This window comes from Puma concolor, chromosome A1 (assembly GCF_028749965.1).
Source record: "Puma concolor isolate L17-30 chromosome A1, mPumCon1.1.hap2, whole genome shotgun sequence".
Taxonomy (NCBI): domain Eukaryota; kingdom Metazoa; phylum Chordata; class Mammalia; order Carnivora; family Felidae; genus Puma; species Puma concolor.
In genome coordinates this window covers 128,403,766-128,419,477 of record NC_141667.1, presented here as the reverse complement: position 1 = coordinate 128,419,477, position 15,712 = coordinate 128,403,766, and the positions used below count along the sequence as shown (strand labels likewise).

Below are 15,712 nucleotides of genomic sequence, written 5' to 3'. Positions count from 1 at the left end.
CCTGACTTGTAGTTTCTCTTTCAAAATAAATGAATAAACTTTAAAAAAAAAAAGTAAATAAGACAGAACATTAAATGTAGAGGGAGAATGTCCAAATATAATCACTGTTACTACAGTAATGTGTTTCTTTTTCTAAATAAAGTATGTATTTTAATTAAATATTTAAATATAAAGTATTTTAATTAAAATATTTTAAAAGGTTGTCCTTATATAGACAGTTTCATATTCTGTTTTAAGTCAATATTATAACAAATATTTTCCATGTTATGAAAATGGCATATAAAATTACTTAAAATAGATGACTAATATTTAAAATCGATGTGCATCTCTGTGCACAAAAGGCCCACAGACACACATGTATCAAGAGGGATGATACAGTGTGGCAAAAATGCAGTTTCTGGAGTTAGACTGCCTGCTTCTAATCCTACCTCCATGAGAACCCAGGACCTCTGGGTAGCTCCCCTAACGTCACCCAGCCTCAGTTTCCTCATCGGCAAAGCAGGCATAACCCTACTAGCTACTTCATAACTGGAGTAGAACGGAATGATGTATCACACGTGACTATTTTAGCACAATGCCTAGCTCGTTGAAAACACGAAATAAGTGTTAGCTGTACTATTAAACTTCTGAAACCACATTTCCTGTGATGGACGTTTAGGTTTTTGACCGTTTGTTCTCTTTTGAAAATAGTAATGTGCTCAGGCAACGTGTCCATAAGGAGTTGCTTTCAGTTAGGGTTGTTTCCCTAAATGTGTGGGCTCTTTGATTCATGAATGAATGAGTCAAAAGTTCTGGTCATTTTTAAGATTCTTGGCACATACTGTGAAATTGTTGTACAGAAGCGTTTTACCAAATTACATCAGCAGTTGCCGAAGTTGAGAGGGAAGTTCTGTCTGGCTCTGACTGCCGCTGCATACTAAACAGCAGTTACCCGGCACGAAAACTCTTGTAACTTATCAGAGGTTTTCTGTTGGTGCCCCTGCCGCTTGGCCGGCAAGGAAAGGCTGGCCTGAGTTCAGCTGGATGTGGCCTGGACTGTAAGGCACCTGTGAAGAAACCCTCCCTTTTAAGTCATCCTTACCCTGTGTGTGGGCATAAGCCTCCCTGGGTGCCCTACTGGGCCTGAACTGGAATTCAGGGCTGTGGTCCCAGAGGCCAGCAATCCCTCTGCCGCCTGGGCCAAGTCATATCCTGGAGGTCTATGGCCATTCACACTCACTTCTCCATCTTCGAGCTTTCAGGTCTGTGTTTTAACTCAGAGACTGATTAATGTGCTTATCACAAAGACCTCAACCCTCCAGGAGGGCAGAGTTTGGGGCCTGCAGGAGGAGGGCTCAGCATTAACTCTGTGCTGACCAGCCTCTAATTTCGCCAGGCCCGGTTGAAGGCAGAGAGCTGAGTGTTCTACCTGTTGGAACACAGTCTCTGGTTCTTTCATTCACAAGCCTTTGCTGAGCTCTTGCTGTGAGCCACGCAGAGTAGATAAATCAGAGCTATCAGATGCACAGCCCCTGCCTCCAGGGAGCACACAGTCTGGTGGGGTGTAGCAAAATGAGAAGGGCCTATGGAAGGCTCTGGCACCTCGGAGTCTGGCTCTGCAGGTCAGGAAGACTCCAGAGAGCAAGTGGCCATTGATGGGGTGTTTGAATATTGGCTAGGCTTTGGAGAGGAAAATGTGGTGATGGAGAGGGGTTTCAAACAGAGGAAACCTGTAGGGACAGGGTCAGAGGCGGGAAAAGCAGGCATGTGACAGAACGAGTGAACCATTCTTGGTTAGGTCAGGGAGGGGAAGGTGCAGGGTGAGTTGTGAACATCTTGGATTTCCTTTTTTTTTTTTTTTTTTTTTTTAATTTTTTAATGTTTATTTTTGAGAGAGACAGAGTGTGAGTGGGGGAGGGCCAGAGAGAGAGGGAGACACAGAATCCGAAGCGGTCTCCAGGTTCTGAGCCGTCAGCACAGAGCCTGATGTAGGGCTCGAACTCACGAACTGTGAGATCATGACCTGAGCTGAATTTGGACACTTAACCAACTGAGCCACCCAGGCGTCCCTGAACAGCTTGGATTTCTTAGCCGAGGGTGGGCTAAGGTGCCCTTCAGCAGGCAGCGAGGCATATTGGACACCAGAATGACCACGCAGAGCTGTGTGGGAGGAAGGTGGATCCAGTCTTCAGAAGAAGGAGAAGTGAATGGATTGTTTTGGGGCTGTAGCCTTAGACCAGGGAACAGGGGGCCCAGGGCTGTGGGAACGGAGGGGAGTGGTCCATGGGAGGCATCTGTGATGGAGAATCAGTGGGCCAAACAGGAGAGAGGGAAGGGTCTAAAATGACCCAGGACTTGCCATTTGGGTGACTGTCAGGGAGGAAGCCTCCCACACGGGGAATTAAGCAGCACGTGAAGTATGTTGAGGCCGCGCTTGGCGTGGAGCAGGTGACCCGTATACACTTCTTGTCCCTGCTGCCGTTTTGGAGACTGGCAGGAGGGCAGGCTTGAGTGAGAACATGCTGAGTTTGGCTGGGTTCCTGTGCGAGGTACTGCAGCTGGAATATCAGGGTGGGAGCAATAGTCAGGGGTGTGAGAGCGAAGTGACAGCTGAGGTGAGCCGCAGAAAGGAAGAGGGTGGAGATGAATGGGAAAATGCCAGGAAGGAGCTCCCGCGACACCAGCAGCTGTGCAGTCAGCAGTTACTGGGCCCCTACCACGTGCACCCCGCCTTTAAATCATCATACCATTCTCTGTCTTACAGATAGGGAAACTGCGGCTCAGGTCGTGTGACGTGTCTGTGCTCCCTCAGCTGTTACATGGTGTCTCGGGGCATTGCTCCCGGCTGTCCACCTCCATGGTCCCTGGAGGCAGAGTCCTGGGAGGCCCCTGTCACCAATGTCGTGTAAAGGGAATCAAGAGGGGAGAATTGCTGACGAGGACGTGACACTGGGGACAGAGACCAAAGGGTGGGGAAGGAAAAAGCCTTTCATTTCCAGGTTGTGAGAGAAGAGCAAAGCAGATGATGCAGGGCCGGAGGAAGGAGGTTGAGGGAGCCCTCTTTGGAAGGCCTGACTCTACCATGTTCAGGATTATATGAACAGAACGAAGGGGAGAGTGTGGCCAGGATTTGAGGAGAAGAAGGTCCTGATTTCCGAACATGCCTAGGTGAGATTAATAGGGCTGGAGTGGTGACAGCAGGGAGGGCCACGTGAGGGCTAGATCTGGGCAGGCAAGATCATCAACCACGCACCAGCATACAAAGCCTGTTTGGGCTCCAGGATCTGCATGATGACAAGATGGGGTAGAACCATTTGTCCGATTTTTCTGAGTCTTCAGAGATGTCCGGCTGGGAAAGTCGCCAACCGTGTCTGGGAGGCCCTGACTACCTCGGTTTGTCTCTTTGGCAACGGAGTTTTATTGCCACCATAAAGATGTGTGGCTGCCAAGAAAAACACTCTTCTTCAGGCAGGTTGGCCTTGGGGAGGAGCAGCCTTCTGATAGAGCAGATCTTTCAAGACTTTCCCATTGCAGGGCAGGAATTATTGATGCTAAACTCCCTCACTCTTGGTCCATTTAACTCCTGAAGAAGAGGGCCTGTGTGGGAGGACAGGCACCCTTGGAGCATGTCAAAGGACTGGAGACAAGCCAGGACCGTACTGCCTGAGCCTTCTTCTTATGTAGGCTGTGAGCTGCCAATGGTATGTGAGGGCTGGAGCAGTAGCAGCACTAAAGTGAAAGGAAGAAATGTGTGCAGAGGCCAGGCCTTTAGCCATGTAGTTCAAGAGGAGTCCTTGAATTCTGGATGGTTTGGCTGAATCTTTTCCAAACTGTGGTCCCACACCGCTAGCAGAGATGAATGAAGGTGCGTACAATGTAACAAATGCCACTGTGCAGGTGATATACCTGGGTGACATATCCATTTGGTCTCTAAATCAACTGACGAGGGCAAATATTGTTCTGATTTCAGACTTGACGTTAGCATTGGTAGTTTTTGGCCCTGCGTGGGCGTCCGCAATCTCCCACAGTAGGTTTGGCTGCAGGCCACTGCTGCCCGAGGTTGGTACTACCAGCACTTCCAGAATCTGGAGTCGTATCAGGATAGGGGTGCTAAAAATAGGAGTGACTATCCGCCTCAAGTAAAGTTCATTTGTCAACATGCTCACTCAATTTTCACAAAAGCCAAAAGAAATTGACAGGCTATTTATCCTTCCCCTTTTGTAGATGATGAGGAAACTCAGGGCCAGTGTGGTTGAGTCTTTTCCACCAGATCGTACAGTAGATAGCAACTGAGCAACAAAGCAAACCCCAGCTGCTTCTAATACGGGGCTCTCTCTACTAAACCATCTCCTGTCTTGGACTCTTCAGACCGTAAGGAAACTGCTGGACTCATTGGAAACAGGAAGTGGACGAGAGCTTCCCGGTTGGTAACATTCCGAAGAAGTGCCCCGAGGGGTTTGCCCAGCCTGCGTAAACCCACATCATAGAAGTTACACCCAGCTTGTCTGCTGGAGGATGTATATCCACGGTACGGCATGCTTCCATGACATTTTGGAATAGCGCAGTGGCCGGGACCATGATTTGGGAGTTTCTTCCGATATCTACGGCCTCAGGGACAAGGACCAGACAGGACCAGGACTGGATGAATGCCAGGATAGGGAGGGAAACTTTGGGAGGCCTAAGTCCTGAGAGCTGCCTGGTCAGATGCTCAAGTGTTGACTGAGTGGATATTGAGGCACAAAGCAGACACCGTGTCAGGTACAGGGTCACGGTGCTCTAGGACAGGCCGTAGCATGGGATTCCTGTCATCAGGAAACTCCTTGCTTGGTTAGGGTACAACAACATGTTCAGAAAACAGCAGCATCTAGAACAGAACTTTTAATAGGGGGTAGCACCTTTGCAGGCACTGGGAGGGGTGATCCCAGCTTTTCGTAAGAATACCTTTAAAATACAGGGGCGCCTGGGTGGCTCAATCGGTTAAGTGTCCGACTTCAGCTCAGGTCACGATCTCGCGGTCCGTGAATTCGAGCCCCGCGTCGGGCTCTGGGCTGATGGCTCGGAGCCTGGAGCCTGCTTCCGATTCTGTGTCTCCCTCTCTCTCTGCCCCTCCCCCATTCATGCTCTGTCTCTGTCTCAAAAATAAATAAACGTTAAAAAAATTTTATAAAAAAAAATAAAATACATTAAATGGGGTCCAACCCATAGAAGAGCAGCTGTACTTTAAGTGTCCATGGATAAAGCAAGCACCTATGGCAAGAAGTTACTATGGATAATTAGTATATTTAGGTACATTTTTGTCATGTCCCCCACAATAACACCTACACATAGGAGAAAAATGGTCATACATGTATGTGAGATATTTTAGGAATTATGTAAATCTATAATGCTAACCGATTTGCGGGTCCCTTGAAATAAGTCCATGCTCCCAACTTGCTAGTCCGCTAGCCTAAAAGTGTTTGAACACAGAAAACTTGGTAAACCTGCATGTCACTGACTGGGACCAGCAGGACCTTGTCCATGGATGGCTTATTTGTTAAGGATTTTCTGTAGAAAATGACCTGCTGAGAAATAATGTTGTGTTCCCATCCCATCTCTGTGCACCCACAGGAAAGGTCTGGTGGCTCTGTCCCTTCCAGAGAATGGCCAGGCCTTTGTGTTCCTTGTGGCTGGTCCTCTTACCACTGTGGATCAGTGACCCGCCATTGTGTTTCAGCTGACTGTCCTGTTTCCACAGTCATGGCCCATTGAAGAACTTAAACAGCACTATTTGAGAAGGGAAAGAGATGAAACTGTGTGGTGTTTGTGTCTCAGAAGGGCCCAGCAGTATTCTGTGGCTGTATTTGGGCTTCTGAGAAGAGGGGCAACAGTGGCAAATCTGTGGGGACCCCAGCCTGCATCTGGGTTGCTTCAGCCCCTCTGAAGTGGGAGAACTCCCAAGAGGTGGCTGCGTGGGTACCTGTTAGGATTGGCCCAACATGCAAACCCCCACCCCATGCAGAAGCATCTGCCTTCAGAGGAACCTCTTGGCCCTGGCAGGGACCAGTAAGCAAGACACCTGACCCTGGTGTGGAGCAGTGGAGCCAGACGGCCTCACTGTGTGGCCTAAGGAGTAATGTTAGGGACCCAGCTAGACAAGGTGAGGGAGCCTGGAGGAGAATCGATGTTTTTAGGACTGCATAGGCTCTCCTCTGCTCCTGGATGAAGATGACGAGCATGGTAGGGGTCTATTTCATTGACTCTGAGCATCCTGCCTGTCTTGGTATAGGGGGCTTGAGTTTGTCCTCACTGAATTTGGGAAAACAAAACCACAGATGCCCTGAGTGTTTCGGGTATTTAATCCACACCTGTCATAGTAAAAGGTAATAAGGTCTTGATTTAGGAAAAAAAAATATCAAGAAAAAATGGTGTAGATAGCAAAGCCTCATGATAAGAAATCAAAATTTGATTTATAATTTATCCTCATTTTAGAACAAAAAACTCTAATTAGAGAAATGAAACATCTTTTGTCCTAGAAGGAAATATGTCTAATGTGAATCCCTTCACATGCACCTGTACACCCCCAAGCCAAGCCCTGAAGGTTCAGGAACAGCAGTCTCAGAGCTGGTGGTTCAGTGTGAACAGACTACTGACCCCAGCATCTCACCTCCTTTCTCCAGTTCCTTCCACAAACAACATGCAGGTCCACGGATTTCAGTTGTGCACATTTCCCAGCGCTGCTTGCCGGCAACCTCCCAAGTCCGCTTTTAAAGGTCACCCAAGTTTGTTCTAAATAGAGTTAACTGTGAACTCTGATTCAGCGCTTTTCTGAGGTCTGTCAAGTCACGCCTCCCCAGGACCTGTCTTCCAAGCCCCGCCCCCTGGACTCCGCCTCCTAAGCCGTGCCTCCCTGGACCAGCCCGTCAAGCCACGCCTTCCCAGGTCCTGTCTCTCAACTTCCTGCCTCCCTGGATCACGCCTCCAAAGCCCCGCCTCTCTTAGGCCATGCTTCCAGGGGCCCAGCCTCAGAGCATCTTTTGGCTGGAGCAGCTGATAGGAGGTGCCGCTGTTTTCTGCTTTGTGGTCCCGTGTGAATCATCATGCCCCTGTTGCTAATGCAGATGGGCCCTAACAACCATCGTCCAGTTGAAAGATTTGCTTCTCACTGAGTGACACGTCATTGATGCCACAGAGTTCTTTTACCTTGTAAAGCAAGCAGGAGAGGGTAGGTAGGCTTGGAATCTTCACTGGGACCAAAACAGTTTGTTTCAAGTGTAAGACGTCATTTTTTCAGTAAGGTGTGGTGACCCAGGTGCATGCAATTGTCACAGCTCATTAACTGCACCTATAAGCAACATCTTTTATTGAATGTAAATTATATCTGAATTAAAAAGGAAACTAACAAAAACCAGGATACGAGGCCAGTGAAGACGACCAGGGGCTCCTGAGAGTCATTAGTCCTCATGGGAGAAGAGGTGAAAACAGGGAGGAAGTGCGGTGGAAGAATGCATCATCTCAATGAGATAACAAGGAAACCTCAAACAAACCCCAAATGAGGAAGGGTCTATTCATCAGAAGGGAGGCAGCATACTCTTAAAAAATGCCTGTGTCATTAAAAGCAAAGAAAAGCTGTAGAAATGATCCAAGTTAAGGAATCTGGGGGCGCCTGACTGGCTCAGTAGGTGGAATGTGTAGACACTTGAGTTTGGGGTTGTGGGTTGAAGCCCCATATTGGGTGTAAAGTTTACTAAAAACAAAAATAAAGGAAGCTTAAGAGTCATGACAACTAAATGCAGTGCCTGGTTAGACAAGATCCTGCCCTTGGGAGAGAAGGAATGCCATACAGGTCAATATGAGATCAAGTGATAACTTGAGTATAGACAGTATATTAGGTAAAGGTATTGTGAATATAGATTATGACTCTGATTATTGTAGCAGGTAGGACAATATTCCTATTCTTAGAAAACACATACTGAAGCATTTAGGAGTAAAAGGCCATTTTGTATCTAACCCTGAAATGGCTCAGAGAATAATTTCATGTATGTATGTGTGAAAAAAATATATACATGTATGTACAAAAGAATTTCCTCATTGCTTACCTTGGGGAAAAGAGTGAAAAAAGTACAAGTTTGGGTCTTGTTGACAATGCCGGTTCAAAGTTTGTCAAGTGTTTTTCCAACATTGGCACCTCTAAACAAGGAAGATTTTTATCCAACATCTCCTATCGGTAACTCCTGGAAGCCACATCATACCCGTAGCTGATTCATGAAACCTTTCATTCCGGGTCAGGTCACTGTTACCTGGAGAAGAACACAGCCCAGGCAAAGTTTATGCACTGGGACAGGGGCATCTGTTCAGTGATAAGGGAGGGGAGGGGAGAGGAGGAAGGGGGAGAGAGAGAGAGAGCACACAAACCATACATTTTACAAATGAGGTAAGATGTTAACAATAGGTGAATCTGGGTAAAGGATATAGAAAGGTGTTCTTTGTACAGTTTTTCTTTTTTGCACTTTTTTTTTTTACAAATTTGAAATTTTTTCCAGATAAGTGTGTGTGTGTTTGTGTGTGTGTGTGTGTGTGTGTGCGCGCGCTTTACCATTGGTGATGAGGGAGCTGGAAAGAGTTCCAAGGCCTTTGCAGCATCAACTGGTGTCCAGAAGGCATTGGCTGCTGACTCAGATTCGTGTCAGTATTCCAGGTGATGGTAGTCACCATGGCAATTATATTGCTTTCATAGTCATAAATGGATATTTCTCAAGCAATAAAAGCTAGGTTGCTTATGTTACAAACCTGGGAGAATATATGAGAGAATTTCCTTATTGCTTATTCTGAGAAGAAAAGGAAAAATGTTCAGGTGTTTTGTTGACAAGGCATGCTGGAGGTTGGGCAAGTATTTTTTTTAAACATCTATACCTCTAAACAAGCAGAATATTATCAGGACACGCTCCTTCAATCAGTAACTTCTGAAAGCCATATCATACCTTCAGTTGATTCATGAAAACCTTGACTCCTGGGTCAGGTCACTGTTATTTGGACATAAGCATGACACAGGTACAGTTTATATGTTGGGACATTTACATCTGTTCTGTTTCATACCAAAATTTCCCAGGATGACCCTAGCAGCATTATAGTGGATTTGGGAAAGGAAGGGGTGTCCAGTGACCTCTCAGTGGGCTTCCAAAGACCATAGTGTCTGACTTTGCTCTGAGCTCAGTGGACCCTTTGCCCCCAAAAGTGGCCACAACCCCTGCTCACTCCCTGGGGGATCTGCTATGAAAGTGGATGGGACTCTGCCTCCTGCCCACACTGTAGTTGGCCAAGCACACATGACAGTGATTATGACCCTCTTCCCCCCCACACAAAAAGAAAATGTGGGATTCATTTGTTCAAGCACACTTCCCAGGCAGATGGGAAGTTCCCCCTGTACCCCACCTCCTTCTGGGAGGGGTAAAAGGACAGGTTGCACCTGATTCTCAAATCTGCAGTTTGGACTCTGGAATCATGAAGCTGAGTGTTTTCTCTCAACCGTTCATCTGATAAAGATGGGACTATTTGGGGAGCTTAGAAATTCAACTGTGTAATGAACGTTGCTGCCTCTTTGTCCACGTGTGTAAAACCAAACTGAGGTGCCACCTTCGGGGAACTAAACCCAGGTGGCAAAATAGGTGTGTGTCACAGGCAGGCTTTCATTCTGTGTCCTTCCTGGTCCTGCCATGTGAGTTCTTCAAGAAGAGAGTGTTGAGAATAAGAGTCCATTTTATCTGCAGCGGGTCTGGGAGTCCTCTCTGGTCCTGAAGCAAAGCTGAGCCAAAGGGTCCGTGGGAGGGGAGATGAGCATCAGAGATGGAGACGGGAGAGCCAGCTGGAAGGGTTATATGGAAGAGACGGAGTCGCTGCTTGCTGGCTGCATACAGCCCTAGAAGAAGCTAGGGACACCATACCCCCTAATCTGCCAGTAGACACCCCAGAGGTAGACAAGGAGATAGTGGCCCTGTGCCCCTGGACTTTGAGGAGCCAGTGGCATCGGGGCTGCCCTCCAGCTGTTGCAGGGCATGGCCTGACCAGGGCTGGAGTTACAGAATGTTTGGCCCTCCAGCCCCTGTATCCTGCCCCCTACTTATGCCAGTCGCCTCAGTCTCAGTAATAATCTGTTGATAACTTATTCCACTGCTACAATGTACCTGAGCACTTTATAGGTGTTACCTTATTTATGTTCACCTGTTATCTTTTTTCCTTTAAAATATTTTTCAGCTTTATTGGGATATAATTAACATTGATATAAATAACACTGCGTAGGTTTAATATACATGTGCATTTGTTGAATGGTTACCAAAGTGAGGTTAGCTAACATGTTCATCGTGTCATATAGTTACCGTTTGTGTTTGTGAATTGAGAACTCTCAAGATTTACTCTCTTGGCAACTTTGTATACAATAAATATTGGCCTGTTCTCTTTTTAAAGATAAGGAACCAAAGGCTGACAAAAGGTAGCTTACCAAGGTTGAAAGGTTTTTAAGTAGTGGGTTCAGGATTTGGAACCAGAATAGTCTGGGTCCAAAATCCCTTATGCTCTTTTACCACACTGTGCACAAGTACACACACCCACACCCATAGACAACACACACACACACACACACACACACACACACACACACACACACACAGTATATGGGACTTTGCAACCTCTTTTTTAAGAGGGAGCTTGGTACAACTTGTCATATTTGATCCTAGACAGTCTGCAGTCCCTGCTGCTTACAAAGACATAGTGATGGTTGACCAGAAACCTCTGGACGTCCTATGGCAGCTGGTACTTTATCCCCTGGCAGGCATTGTCTCCAATCTGGCTACACATGTTGGCAGGGGCTTTCTGCTGGGACTTGAGAATCTTGGTTTGAGCTGCCAAGGTCAGCAGTTTTGGTAAAAACCAACAGGCCATGTGAGTGGAAACTGTCAGTGGGCTGGGCTGGGTCCGGTGCCGGAGAACAGCCAGTCTCATGACCTCAGGTCGCTTGCCATCTTCTCCTCCCTGTCTTTGCAGCCAACCTTGGTTTGAGACCCAGGGCGATGACTCTTGGGAAGCCACCAGTCTACCAGGGGCCTGTGGATTGCATTGCAACCATCGTGCGGACCGAGGGCCTGGCAGGGATGTACCGGGGTGTTGGCGCCATGCTGCTGAGGGATGTCCCGGGCTATTGCCTCTACTTCATCCCCTATGTGTTCCTGAATGACTGGATCACACCCGAGGCCTGCACAGGCCCCAGCCTCTGTGCTGTGTGGCTGGCAGGCGGCATGGCAGGTAAGGGCAGCCGTACTGACCCCTGCACTTGTGCTGATCCCCTGTATTGGGAAGGCTGGGGAGCCCATCATGCCCTTCTCTGCCCCAGGGAAGGGCACGGTTCACCTAGCTACTCATCCAGTGAGTATTTGGTAAGCACCTGCTATATGCCAGACCTAGCCAAACAAAGGAAGGGCTGGGAATAGAGAATGGTCTCCCTCTTTTCCGCATCTCCTTCCCTCTGGACCTATGAGAACAGCAAGTCCCTATTTGGGATCGTTGAACCTTCGGTCAGAAGATATATTCTCCCCTTTCATTCTGGGTCAGGTCTCCTTGAGCTCTGAAAAGGAAATCTGTTATCATGGTTCACCTTTTTTCAATGTCGGCACATAGCAAACCTTTCTAATGTGAGCATTTCATTAGCTCTGTAAGGGAGGAATCAGTCTCCCCATTTGTCAGATGAGAAAACCGAGGTTCAGAGAGACTAGGTGACCCACCCAAGGGCACACAGCTAGTGCATGCAGACAGTACAGCAGGGACTCTGTAGTCAGTGAGATCCCAGTTCAAATCCACACTTAATCAGCTTGTGACCATGGACTGGTTTCTTCACCCCCCTTCTCAGAACTCATACAGCATCCCCATTTCCTTTAGGGTAAAAATCAATGTTCCCGCAGTGGTTTTCAGTCCCTTTATGATCCAGCTGTCTCTTGCCCGTCTGCACTCAGCTCCTGCTCTTGCCCCTGTACGTGCTCTGCTTCAGCCACGCTGGTCTCCTTGCTACGGCATGACCGTGCCTGGCTCCTCCCCACCACGAGGCCTTTGCACCTGCTGTTCCTGCTGCCTGGATTTAGCCATATGTAGGTCATCAGGGACTGTGACAAGACCCATGTTGGTGAAGGGTGTGAACACCCAATTGAGAGATCGGGAGAGAAGGGGATGGAAGAAACAGGACAGTCCAAGTACACACGACACCTCTGAGGGGCTTGGTGGTGCTGTGAGGGGGACGGGGACGAGAGGTATGCAGCTAGAGCCAGAGCAGGGTGTGGAAGCCAACAGGGGTTGCTTCTTAAGAAGGCTGAAAACGTGGCATGTGTGATGCTGTGGGGAAAGGTCTGGAAAGAAGAAAATCGTCGTTGCTCCTCCACTTCCTGCTTCTCCTCCCCCTCCTCCTCATTAGCTATGCTCAAAACTCAGCAAACACGTAACAAAGTCCGTGTCTTAGCCACCAAACACCAGTGTCCAGCCCGCTGCCCCCGTGTGTCTGTGGCCTGGCCAGAGCTAGCTCCTAGTAAGGGCTTAGTAAGCACTTGCCGATGGAGGACAAACAAGACCCCATCCACTCTCATTTCTGCTGAGAGCAGGTATGAGGGGCCTGGTAGGCAGACCTCACTTTGTAATACCCTTGCCCATGGGCTAAGGAGCCAGGGAATATGCCAGGGCAGCACCTGGACAGACTCCAGGAGAATCAGCTTTGTTATTCTGGCAGGAGTCAAGAGGAAGGGGAGGTCCAGAGGGTTCCCAGAGGGTCACGGGCAGGAGGCCATGGGGGTTGGAGGCTGGGATGGGCAGAGGGCCCAGGGCAGGCTAGGACCGCTTTTGGGAGCTCCTGGGCAGCAATTACAAAACCTTGCAAACAGCTGCCTTGGACTTTGGCATCAGTTTGTTTTTCTCTTCCTGTCCAAAAATGTGCCAATTTCTGTGTTTATACAATAACCTGGCATTGTTTTCCTAGAGTCCTTTCAAGTCACAAAGGTGCTCAAACTGGGGCACCTGAGTTTCTCCACCAATGATGAGCCAGGCTTGTGTGGTCCCAAGGCCTCTATGTCACACCTCTGGAAAAGTCACAAGATTTCTAAAGACCTGCCCCTGCTCTTTTCCATCTCTGGGCTGGTCTCTCCCTGGCAAGCAGCCTCCCTGCAAGTGTTTGTTTAGCTTCTCTGTATGCAGAGTTGCTTCTGTCTCTGGGGAGCTACAAGCCTTCAGCCTCAGGCGTCGCTCTGGGCTCTCACCCTTGGTGTCCTGGAAGGGCGCTGCAGAGTATTGGTGGGGCCTGTTCCTGCTTCTCCAGTAAAAGCTGCTAATAAAGGCATCCACTTAGGAAGCTCTGGCTGTGGGCCTGGCTCTGTGCTAGACGTTCACGTGCATCCGTTTATTTGTCCTCACAGTAACCCCATGAAGATGGGTGCTGGTGCCCCACTTTACAGATGGCAGACCCAAGGCCTGGAGGAAGAGACTTCTGTAAAGTCCCACACACAGCAAGTGATGAGTGAGGTTCAGAGAAACCTTTGCAGCTCCTGACTGAACTCTTTCCACTTCCCCCAGCAGCTTGTTAAGCCTGTTAGTGGTGGAAATGGGCAGGGAGCCACGTCCCCTCCAGATCCCAACCAGCCAGTCCCTGACACTTGTTTGTCTCTCTCTTTACAGGAGCAATTTCTTGGGGGACAGCGACTCCTATGGATGTCGTGAAAAGTCGACTCCAAGCTGATGGGGTTTATTTAAACAAATACAAAGGTGTCCTGGATTGTATCTCCCAGAGTTACCAGAAGGAAGGTCTTAAAGTAAGCCCCACAGTAGTCATACGGGGTCAGTGTCAGTCCCTGGAAGGTGGGCCAGACGTTTGGGGGGTATATGAGGTTACAGAGAGGGGAATCAGGAAACTAAAGTGCTCACAGTTACTATATCAAGCACGACTTGAGATTCTTGTCTCATTTAGTCCTTGCCCCAGGCTGGTGGAGGAGACAGAGGTTCAGAGAGGACTAGTAACCTACCTGAGGTCACACAGCTGGTGCATGGCAGAGCCAGGGCCTAGACCCACATCTGTGTGTCACCAAAGCTTCTCTTTCATAGGGATAGGCTGAGAGCTGCTTCCTCACTCACTGCTCAGTGCCTCACTCTCCTGCAAGCTGGGGGCCCCAGAGCTACCTGAGTCATCACATCTCCCAGTGTCTGGTCACTTGGTCTGTCTTCTCTCTCATCCCACTTGAGTTCTTACACCATCACCTCTGGTCTCAACTATGAGGCAGCCTCCAACATGGCCTTGTCTCCCTTCTCTTTCCTCTTCCCTGCACCCAAAGGGCTCATTTAAATCCATGCCTCTTCCAGTCAGCAGACTCGAGTTTAAAGGCAGCCTGGCAGCCTGAGCTGGGGGGAACATCCAGGCAAGTTGCTTCACTGCTCAGCCTCTGTTTTTCCAAGGATAATCATCCCTACCGTGAACAAGAGGGATATTTGTCAGTGAAATACAAAAAGTGCCTAGCTTCGTGCATAACACAGTATATTTAAGAAGAGCTACTTGTCATTGGCTTTAGTATTAGTTTAATTAGTGCAAATGTCACTACTGAGCATTGGGTCTTTGCTTATATGTGTCGCATCCCCAAATATATGCATACGTATATATGTATATATGTATGTGTATGTATGTGGATGGATAGATAATTTTTTTTTTTTTGCTTCAATGGAGTACTGGAACTTCTCTGGAAACCTGGACTTCCACAAAGCCTCTTTTGTCTGCACATACATCTACATGTACATGTATATGTATGCATACACAGACACACACACACATATATACACACATATACTCACATATATATACATATATGTATATATATGTGTGTATATATGTATACGTGTATGTATATATACGTGTATGTATATATATATATGTATATTTGGCTTCAGTGGAGTGCTAGAACTTCTCTGGAAACCTGGACTTCCACAAAGGCTCTCGTCAGTAGGTGACTAACCAAGGCAGTGTTCTCCAGGTGCTCCCAGACAGCAACTGAGGGGGCTGGAGCCAGGTCATACATAGGCTGCTGCAGGTTCCACTGGCAGTACTGAGGTCTGTCTGCCTAGTACCTGATACACAGAGGGACAGGACTCTGGGGTACTTGACATGTGATCCTGGATCCCATGACTCCCTCAGAGGCACCTGTCTTTGTGGATGGATGTCCAGTTTTTGTTGTTGAGGTGGGGTCAACACAGGGACGTCTTGTACTGCCATGATACTGACATTACTCTATGTATTTACTTTTATTGAGGTCTTTATATCTTCATACAGCTTCAAGTTACTCTCTAGTGCCATTTCATTTCACTCTCCAGGACACCTTTGAACATTTCTTGCAGGGTAGGTCTTGTGATAATGAACTCCTTCAGCTTTTGTTTATCTGAGAATGTCGTAATTTCTCCCTCAGTCTTGAAGGATAGTTTTGCTGGATATAGGATTCTTGATTGACTGTTTTTTCTTCTTTTAACACTGGATATGTTGACCTACTGCCTTCTTGTCTTTCAAGTTTCTAATTAATAATCTGCTGGTAAACTTATTGAGGATTCTTTGTATGTAATGAGTTCCTTCTATCTTCCTGTTTTTAAAAGTTTGATTATAATGTGTCTTGGCTTGGATCTCCTTAAGTTTATTTTGCTTGGAGTTGGTTAAGCTTCTTTGATGTTTATATTCATGTCTTTCATCAAATTTAAGAAGTTT

General features: G+C 47.7%; 1 protein-coding gene across 6 annotated transcripts in view; it reads left to right on the top strand.

Annotated features, from left to right (window-relative positions):
- SLC25A48 (solute carrier family 25 member 48) overlaps positions 1-15,712 on the top strand; it is a 51,402-nt gene that overhangs the window by 26,722 nt on the left and 8,968 nt on the right. For 5 of the 6 annotated variants that reach the window (XR_015250062.1, XM_086703560.1, XM_025923937.2 and 2 more), the window contains exons 5-6: positions 10,993-11,250; positions 13,654-13,787. Coding sequence is in view for 4 of the 6 variants with exons in the window: in XM_086703560.1 (XP_086559686.1) it covers positions 10,993-11,250; positions 13,654-13,787 (392 nt within the window). In the remaining 2 variants the exon portion in view is untranslated. The remainder of the gene's footprint in view (positions 1-10,992; positions 11,251-13,653; positions 13,788-15,712) is intronic. The other variant, XR_015250063.1, reaches the window with a different exon arrangement.